Below are 10,607 nucleotides of genomic sequence, written 5' to 3' on the forward strand. Positions count from 1 at the left end.
GACTTCATAGCAATTCTTGGGGAAGTAACAAAATTTACGGTTATATAAATATTATTTTAAAGGTTAAATGGAAATTGTTAGCAACACACATTCAAGTTCTAGACAAGAAGAAAAAAATCACCAAAATGTAATTTCAGTCTGAGTTAAAAAAAACAGTGACCTCTGTAAATGCATGGCGATCGTGTCTTCTGACGATTGTACAACCAATCTTCTTAGACAGTCCTATCCTCATAACTGACATGCTACTGCGATGTTGTTTAAAGTGTGCACTCTTCACTATCAGGCGGGCACCAGCAATCTGTCTATGGTATACTGTAAACGGTCCCAGTTCTTCCAGAACATGGTCAAAAAACAAACTCCCAGGAAGGTAGCTACCACATGGTACCGGCTCCTCATCAGTGGAGCAGCAAACTTGGCAGCAGTGGAGACACACACCAGGATGACGGTGATGATGGCCAGCATGATGTTGATGCTCTTCCCCAGCAACACTCGGGCGTCACGGCTCTCGAGCTGCACCGTCTGCTGCTGCTGCTGCTGCTGGAGCTCCAGCTTGGACACTCGCGTCTGACACGACTCCAGAGCCTCCTGAGAAAGATGGAGAGAGACTTTGAGGGTCTGAATGATTCCTGGGTGGCTAAAAGGACATTTTTCAATCTATATTTCAATTCAACTTACTCACTCCTTTCTGACCTGCCTGCTCATACCTCACCCCAATGACACACAGGTAAGCTACATGGTCTGCTGTTTCCAAGTCAAGTACCGCTATATAACAGATTCACTATTGCATACTTGTATGTCCCTGGCCCTTTCATGAGCCTGGTAGGCCACCCTCTCCTCGATGCTGGCCAGTTCCTGCTTCAGATCGGCCATCTCATGTTGGTGAAGCTCTGTCAGGTCATTTAGTTGGTCTTCCAAACGTTCATACCTGAAAGCCCATGCAAGAGGATGCAGAAATATTAGTTTATTATAAATGAAGTGCTTCTGCATTATTTGTATTTAGTAAATACTTATCTCCTAATTCTCTAAGTGCTATGGTTGTTTACATTTTTAGATGAACAGTAACTATGTCTATTCTCAACCTGAGAATAGACATAACATTAGACATTCGGCCTGGTGCTGTATTATGTAAAGACAATAAAGCATTAGGTAATACAAATATACCTGTATCTCTCCTCCTGCAGTGTTTGGCTGATGATGCCGTACTCTCGCTTGAACTGAGACTTTAGCTCCTCCATATCCTCCTCCAGCTGGCTCTGGGTGTCTTTGATCTCCCTCACCTCTTCCAGACTCAGGGCCAGTCTGCTCTGGCCGTCTCCCCCGGCCTGCTGGCTCAGACCCTGACCCTGTGCCTGCCCCCCTGACACTCCTGCCCCCGCTGGATTCCCATTACTGTCTGCTGAAATGGAAGCACTCCCTGAGGAGCACTCATCATCACTGGGATACTTGGGCTTGCCCACCATAGAGGTGCTGCTACTCAGCCCTTTTCCTGCACTGTCAGTGGGCAGCGGCGGGGAAGCATCCAGACTGGTCTTGAGGTGGGCGATGTTGTCAGCACTGCCAAACTTGTTCCTGATAAGGTTGGCGAACTCGCGTGGCTTGCTGAAGAAGAAAGGAGGGGAGAGGGAAACTCCTGGTCCGATGGTCTTGATCTTGTCCATGGTCGGGTGTCGGCCACTGCCAGTCATATCCCTCAGCAGCTCTCTGGGAGACACCCTGGGTATGGTGCTGTGTTTGACAGAGGACGGGTGAGGGGAAGGGCTGTGGTGGATTTCATTGTCTTTCATCTTTCGATGGTACTGCTCCAGCTTCTTCTGCATTTGGGAAATGTTTTGAGCCGACTTCTGGTTCTTCTTCTCAAACACCTGCTTGATGCGCCCCACCTGCTGCTTGTCCGCACTGTTCACCAGCTTCAGGTACTCTGCTACGTTCTCGTCCCTGGCCGTCTGCTCAATCTTCAGCTGCTCTGTGACTTTCAATATCTTCTGCTGGAGGTTGTCCAAGCAAGAACGACTACGCTGGACCTCGAAGCCCAGAGCAGGACCAGGACCTCCATCACTCAGATCCAGGTCCAGATTGTTCTCTGAAGAACCCCGACGCATCGACACAGGGATGCTCATAAAACTAGCCTCGGTACTCCGGTCCTACAAGGAGGAGAAACAAAGATCAGATGCAGATACAGTATTAGATATGGAGAATGTGCAAGGATGATCTTTTACAATGGAAATTTGTCTGATTAGGCTTCCAGTTTTATGCATTACAAATGAGAGCCTAAGGGAAAATTTCATTCCATTTCGAACAAGAAAATATGGTCCTCTTCTAGTTTTGGCTATCATTCCTCTTGGTTATGATACAGTATTTCATTTTAAATCACCAGATTCTTCATAGAGACTGGTTTGCTAATTCAAACCACCTATTGGAAGGTAAAATGAAGGTGAACTTCTTTAATCTGTCCATTATAATCTACAATTGTATCGCAAAACTACATGTGTGTACAACTACAGGCAGCGTACGTTTGGGCAAGTAACACTGCAGCACAATGAACATAGCCTCTGCTCTATTCAGCTTTTTGCTATTGCCACTGCGAGACCATCTGGGTGTGTATGTAATGCTCTTATTTGGCACATCTGTTGCATTTTAAAGCCAGAATTTAATCCTGTTTGTTTATGTATAGCACACAGATGACAAAATTCAGATAACAGCTATTAATGTGTGTGAAAGAAGTGGAGCGTGCACATCTAATGTAGGTCAGTAATAATGTCGCACGAGGCCACAAGGCTCAGGAAATCCCTTTTCCAGACATTGTCCCCTATTTTTACAGTGAATTACCATTTTCCTGACAGAGGCTCAACATTACAATCAGGGAACTACTGACACATCAGTCAGAAACTGTCGAGCACAGAACTCTTGAGTTTGAGGAAGTGATATATGGTTTAAGTAAGCATGTTTAACTATAGCAGGACGCCTGAAGAATTTCCATAAAGAGGAAACTGAGAAAAGCAGCGAAGACAGAATTTAATTAGGTTTCGGAGCAGCATTTTTAGAACAGAAGTGTCACTTCAAGTGTAATGCTGGGGCACTGCAATGTAACGGTGGCCTAACAAGCCACCAAATCTTGCAAGTTGATCACAACACAGCACCAATGTAATGATAGGAGGTGTAAGCTGATAAAGCCTAATACGAAGTGTTGTACAACAAGCACTATGGGCTGCACAAAGCTGCACTAATCCTTCACAAATGTAACACTGCTAGTTTCAAGCAAATAAACAGATCACAGCCAACTCAAGCAGACTTAAGGCTCAATCCTGCTTAGCATTTCCACATCACCACGTAATGGTTACATATTGCAAGCTAAGTACCTTCACAATTGAGTAATGCATCTAGAGTTCACCACGTACGCTGACACTCCTCGACACATGACTGTCAGATGGAACTCAAGAGACAGTTTACCAGTAATAGGGTGACTGAGTATGACAAGACGTACACTGAATAACTTTTAGCAGACACTTAGACAAACAAAAACACATTCAGCAGGACTATTACTCATTCAAACCAGTTGTATTTCAGTTATCTAATTACACATGTGCATTCCCATTTATTTGCTGTTGCCACCATGACCTCACACTCAACTAGTCAAACGTGTTTGTGAGGACGATACAGTGAGCAAGAATTTGGTGTGACATCTCTGACATCTCCATTTACTACGAGAATGTGACTTCACCATAATGTGCAACACAGAAACTGCTTTATACTTGTTTTTAGCCATGCTAGCAGCAATGTCTGTCTGTCTGTCCACCACTTTTGTCCAAACTGAAATATCTCAACAACTAACAACCATGTTCCTGAAAATAAAAAAGAGAGACGTCTTCCGCCGCGTACACGTACATTCGGCCTTGCCCCATCCACACTTTTCACACGTCGTGGCAATGTGTGAAAAGGCACAAGACGGAAATGTTCTTGAATGTAGTTGCATGTGTGAATAGTGAAAATCACTAGCAGTGCCTGAAAGGTTGTTCCAGTAATTTACCAGGGACTGTGTGTGAAAGAGGCTTTATTTTGCAAAGGTATTTGTGTTCCCCAGAGGATGAATCCTAATAACTTTTATCCTAATAAGTTTTTGTTTAGCACCAATTAGCAAATGTTAGTATGCTGACACGCTAAGCTAAGGTGGTAAACATGGTCAACAATATACCTGCTAAACATCAGCATGCACTAGCATTAGCATTTACCTCAAAGCACTGCTGTGGCTAAGCACAGCTTCAACGATCTTCTAGCATGGCTGTAAACCCTAGTCTTGTTTGTACATGTTCATAAAAATGTAGTTTTATTATTACTGTGTCTAGAACTATTCTGTACATACATAATAAATACTTATTTATGTATAGTGTGTGTAGAGAATGCCACGCTTCTTTCTACAAGCATGCCCGGATCATTTCAGCCTCTGTCCTCATCTCAATCTCTCCCCCCTCTCTGGCATCTGTCCTTCTTGAACACAGGACTCTTTGTTTACAGAGAAAAGAGCACACTTTGTCACGTCCTACCTCTGATCTGTCCAGGACTCTGATGAGCGAGCTACTGCATATGGATTCACTGGCCTGACGTATAGCCTGAGGAGCCCTGCGCCCAATCACAATCCTGCTCCTTCCAGGCTGCACGCAATATATCTTCAGTCATAACAGTCAGGTTCACACATATGCTGCTCTTTTGTCAAACCTGTTTGTCATACAAAAGAAAGAGGAGCTTAATATCCTCCTTCAAGAGGAAGTGTAGGGCAGGCTGCTCTGTGTAGAGCTGTGTAGGTTGCTCATATTACCGAGTCTTTTCAGTTTTCAAACAACAAACACAAAGAGCTGCCTGTTCGACCGGACAGCTCGGACTGCATGCTATTTCTGCAGTACTGGAACTAAGCTAGCTCCTCAGGCACTCTCCCACCAACAGCCTTAACTCTGAAATGTTCAATATTGTCTCCTGTAGCATTAGGGGCCAAACACAGAGCACAGAAGTGTAAGTTTATTGCTTCAAGGCGTTGTATCATAGATACAGGATGAGCGTAAAATAGATCAAATTGTGACCTGGCAACCATTGATGGATCGCTGCTGAGGCCTGCAGCAGAAGCAGAGCTTGACAGGAGTGGGAGAAGTTTGGAAAGAGTATCGATACAAATTCCATATTCACACTCACGCACCTGGAGTAGTGAATGTCAAGCCACAATTGTATTACACAGCTGGAATGAGGGGCCTAAGCTTTATTCTTATAAAAACAAGATGACTTTTGGCAGGATGAGGCCTGATTCATGAGAGCAGCTCAAATAACACGAATAACACAACCCAGATGTTTTTACACACATGAGAACCCAAAAACGAGTATGACATCTGACTATTTCCTGATAAGAGATTCTACAAAAATTGTACCATCTCAGTTTAATAAACCTATTTCCACCACCGCTGCTGCTGCTGCTGCTGCTGCTGCTGCTGCTGCTACTCAAGATTTCTACCCACGCTGATTAATCAACGCTCGAGCAATCTGAGGGTCTCTCTGGATGAGTGGTTCTGCTAAATGAATTAGCCTCATGCTGATGAAAATGTCCTCCCAAATTTGCTGAGGAGCTGCCCTACTTTTCACTCCGTTTCTCCCAAACACTTATGCAGGCGTTCTCCAGGGGTTGTTGAGGTGAAACAGGGCGAGGATTGGAGGTCTTTGGGGACGGCTGGAGACAGCGAGAGATGGTGTTCCCATCTACAACCAGGTGACCAGTATTGGTGTCCTTGAACAACATGATGGACTCTACTTGCGCTCGCTGACTATGTGATTATTACTTGGATTTAAAAGCTGGGCCGTGTGAGACCCATCTGTCCGATCATATGCTTACAATTTGGTTTATCACTATCAATGTGAGAAAATGTTGTCTTTGAAATTAACAAGCCAGGCATACGCCCACTGCTGCTTGACTCACCCATTTATATTAGTGTGTCAGTAGAGCAGAAGAAGAGAGACAGACAGAAAGTGGGAGACAAAACAGAAACGAAAAAAACGAAACAGAAAAGAGATTAGAGGACAGGAATAGAACAAAGGGAGGATGTTCCCAAACATGGCACAGCAGCACACATCATCCCAATCATCATCATGTCCACCAACAGGATTTACAGGAGCCCTCTGTGCCCCCAGGGTGCCTCCCTCACACCTCAGCCCTGTATGAGCCCTCTGTCCCCCCACGCTGTCCTACATACATACAGCGTCTGTCCAACACCATGACCCATTTAATATGCTCCGACCTCGCAAGACAGCATAACATAGAGATCCAACTGCATTAGCCTCAATCTTAACCCAACAAGGAAGAGCTGTGTGTTGTTCTGCTTGAGAAATCCTCCCAAATCGTAGCTGTATTTTGGGGGGAAAGTCGGGGGGGGGGGGCGGCAGATGCTGCTTATCTTGCACTGCAGTGTGCTCTCTCTTGGATCAATGATCTAGTTAGTGATTCAATTTTTCATGCAAAAACAAACCTTATGCTCATCTGACCACTGCAGCACCAGAAAAAAAACAGGCAGCAAAGCAGCAATTTAACATCTACGTCCTGAACTGGAGTGAGGTGAAAACACACCAATAATTTAGAATTGGATGAATGTGCACAAAATACTCAGCAGTATTAGTGGAATAAGCACTGGTTCAGATTAGCAGAACATACAGAAACTGAGCCTGTTTCTTGCTAAACTCGCTGTCCCTCCCTGTTGGGGGGCAACGTTATTAAAACCACAGACTTTTTCTTATGCAAACAGGAATGCATTGTCCCTGTTACAAGTAATGTTTGTAAGTACTCACAACCGCAGCGGTAATCTGGTTAAACCATCAGTTCACAACGTAAGGTCAGGTCATGCAGAAAGGCAGACACAAGCACAGGTGTTTGCAGCGATCTGAAGAAATTGGATCAAAATGATGAGGCTGTGGTGTGTGGTGCATAGTGTGGCATTTATTTAGCGTTCTCGCTGTCATTGCCTCTGTGCAATCCAAATAAACACACACACACAGTGCGAGAGAGTTGCCACACTCATTGAGATGGAACAAAACCGTCCCTTCAGCAGAGAACAGAGCCACAGAGGGGAAGAAGCCTGCAGTCCTTATTGGTATTCCCTCCAGCTGATCCTCATGGCTACAGACACTCTCTCCCACTCAGAGCTCACACAGGGGAACGGGATAGAAAACCAGGGAGGGGGACAGGGAGAGCGACAGGGAGCACATCTTTGATTGTAGTCAGAAAGCTGACCCAACATCCTCCTCCTCCTCCTCCTCCTCCTCCTCTCATCTGCATCCCACAGCTGCCTATGTGGCCACACTTTGATTGCAAAACCTTTCTTTACAGGCCAAACAGTACGACTCATCAGTATAAAAGCGGAAAACAAAAATAGCTAGCAAGAGAGTTTGAAGTCTTGAGTTTCCTGAATGACTAACGTCCGGGAGGTCAGTGGAATGAATTGCTCAAGACGTATTTGCTATTATCTCATAGACAAGCTGTCCAAGACTAAATCAATAGCCCATTAACACTCCCAGCGTCTGCTTGCCCCCGTGGACTGGGAGAGCATTGAATGGGATTCAATTAAGATAAATATGCAGCTATATTCAATGTGAGAGAGTGAATAGAGCTGATGACGCAGCAGGATTGGTGGAGAGTCAAGCACCTCATTAGCTGTGAAAAACATAATAGACCTAAAAAAAAGGACAATAGTTGCCATTTTATGATTCACAACATTCAGAACAGCCCATTAAAAGGTTGCTACTGATGTGATGGCTAATGTGTCTGCCTTTTGCCTGGTGACATGAGCATTAGAGAACCACTACAGGTAAAGCACAAGGTTCATGTGAGGACAGACATGTCACTGAGAAAAGGCACCAAACCTCTACAGAGCCGCCATCCAGTGAGGGCTAAAGACAACAAGCCACTCAAACTGAGGTGTTGCATCATCTTTGGCCTCTAACTCACTACATCTGCAGCACAATGGCTTTTTGAGAAACAAAACTGGAATGTCATCTGCGGCCAACAAAAGGAGGAAAAGCATAATTACGCAGTCCAGTGATGATGAACCAACCAAATCGTCAGATTTGTTGTTCCGTTAGATTGTGTTTGTGGTTAGCCCACAACCGCCTTAATTGCTTACTTGAGAAGCTGGCTGAAATTATTTGTGTACGATTCTTTCAAGCTCTACTCCAGGGGAAATGTTATTGATTGCATTAATTTAGAAGAGTTAGTGTTACATTGTAATCTAAAGTACCTGCAATTGCTCGCAGGGCAGCAGGGAAGTTTAAATAAGAGCTAAACAGGCTGAAGAAGACCTGCCAGAGCTCAATTAAGGATGATCCCACTGATGGGTAGATCAAGGAGTCGTGCTCCACCCTGTAATGACTGTAGGTGACAATAGTGGCAGGCCTGAAGGCTCATGCATAAACGGAGAAGAGAAACAAACTGTTGCACGATACCTGACTGACTTTCTGATTGCACAAGACTCACAGTTGACAGAGCATTCCTCTCCTGTGTGTCACTGTGACTGAGAGCACCTGGCCTTAAACGCATATTCACGTTGAGCTGTCACAGCCTTTAGGGGATTTTTCTGAACGTCTGACATTTACATTATCAAGTAATTGGGTGGTTTTCCCCAAAACCTGTTACTGTAAGGTTGAAGGTTTTGGGGATTTTTCTTATCCTTGTCAATGGTTTAACGATAGAGGGCATTGCATGTTGTGTGTACAGATTGTAAAGCTCTTTCAGGCAAATTTGTGATTTAGGCTATAGAAATATAATTGATGGCCTTGACTTGAGGTCAATACTACATGTCTGTGTAAAGGCATAAAATAAGATATGCTCTGACATTTCCCTACGTGATTTTAATCCCCTCTTTGCTGTAGCCATAGAATTAACGTTTCCAGAACATTACCAGTATTTACACAGATTTCACATACAATTATTAGACTGTAAGAATCTGTCTATGTATTATATTTTCAGAAAATCGTAATATAAAATAGCTTTTATTTCAGAGAAGGTCCTTCCACCTGTCTATCTGCTATGGTTCTGTATATCCTAAATGTCAGCATAAGAAAAATGGTTACCATGAGATGGGCACCACCACTACATACGTCAGGTATTGAGTCATTGAGTGACCACAAAAACAGAAACACCTATAAGAGGAAATGTAATTCAGTAGCTCAGCAGTATTACTATTACTGTAGTTGTTTATGTATTGACCAAATTTTATGGAACAATTTGAGGCTGTACTTTGCTGTGCTGCCGTTGTATTGGACTTCATTGTTTTTGTATTGGAAGTGAAACACTTCGTCCATCTTGTTTGGTTGGAGGAGGACACATACTACAAACATCTGCAGTCCAATACAACATTCCTACAAACTACAGCATAAAGAAATCATCAAAACCACCTGTTTCAGTTCAAAACAAAACAAGTATTTATTACAGGACTACTGGATTACAATGTACAGGGATTTATATCTTTCTTAGTCACTCTGTGTAGCTCTGTATTAATCTGACAAATGTGTCCTAATTTCGATTAGAGCTGAAACATGTAGTTGATTGATTGATTAGTCATTTGCATATTTTTTTAAGCCCAAATCCCCAAAATTCACTGAATCAAACTTGGGAATACCCACATGGGAATATTTTGCATGTTTCTTGAGCTGGAAATCTTTTAGGTTTTGGACTGATGGTTGAACAAAACAGGCAACTTAAAAAAAAAAAAAGAAAGACGAACACATCTACTTGGGCTCTGGGAACTTGTGGTGGCCATTTTTCACTATTTGATTACATGTTATAGACCAAACAATAAATTGAATGGAGGTCAGATTAATCGATATGAAAATCAATTGTCAATTTCAGACCTAATTTCGATGTAAAGCAGCAGAAAGATTATTGTTTGGATTTCGTCAAATATGTGCACACACCCATTATATCCCGATCATGATATTGACCGCGTAGTACTCAGTACTACAACAGTTTACAGTGATACTTCAAGACATCTTTGTTCCACTACAACACCTCCACAAACACGTCCCTAAATGCATCACAGGGTTACAAGCTCTTTGTTAGGAGAACTGTGCAGCTTTAAAACGGCGCAGCTGTTGGTTTCACATGACGTGGAGATCAACAGACAACAATGTACCGCTGGTACAGTACGGGACCTGCCGTTTATGACACAACGATGCTGCAAAATACACTCACCATCCGGCTGCCGAGGTATTTCTCTACTTCGGATAAACTTCGCACGGACACGTTGGCGCTGGGCATAATAATCCCGTGTTGGTGGTCAGTTAGGGGCTGGTAGTTCTTCAGTTCAGAACCAGGTCTAGTTCACAACTCACGCCTGATCTCGTATCCATGTTTAGCCCCGTTTCTTTCTTTCTCTCTCTCTCTCTCTCTCTCTCTCTCTTTGCCCCTCACACACACACACACACACACACACTGACACACACTGGCTGCCCTCTTCAACATACAAAAACTATGTGTGAACCCAAACTCCGCCTCTTTCTCTCTGCAGGGTGGCTGAGCTGCGCGAGGAGGGGTTAACTCTTTCAACACACGTGCCCATCAGTGGTAAACGTACTTAGTTTGTGATCAA

General features: G+C 43.7%; 1 protein-coding gene across 1 annotated transcript; it reads right to left on the reverse strand.

Annotated features, from left to right (window-relative positions):
- Window positions 1-279: 279 nt before the first annotated feature.
- Window positions 280-10,315, reverse strand: LOC139286708 (transmembrane and coiled-coil domain protein 3-like). The gene is made up of 4 exons (XM_070907605.1): window positions 10,211-10,315; window positions 1,162-2,141; window positions 790-925; window positions 280-585 (listed from the first exon to the last, which is right to left on the reverse strand). Exons 1-4 carry the CDS (start codon window positions 10,274-10,276, stop codon window positions 280-282), a joined length of 1,488 nt encoding a protein of 495 aa, XP_070763706.1. The 5' UTR covers window positions 10,277-10,315.
- Between the last annotated feature and the right edge of the window lie 292 nt (window positions 10,316-10,607).

Source organism: Enoplosus armatus, chromosome 6, assembly GCF_043641665.1.
Source record: "Enoplosus armatus isolate fEnoArm2 chromosome 6, fEnoArm2.hap1, whole genome shotgun sequence".
NCBI lineage: Eukaryota > Metazoa > Chordata > Actinopteri > Centrarchiformes > Enoplosidae > Enoplosus > Enoplosus armatus.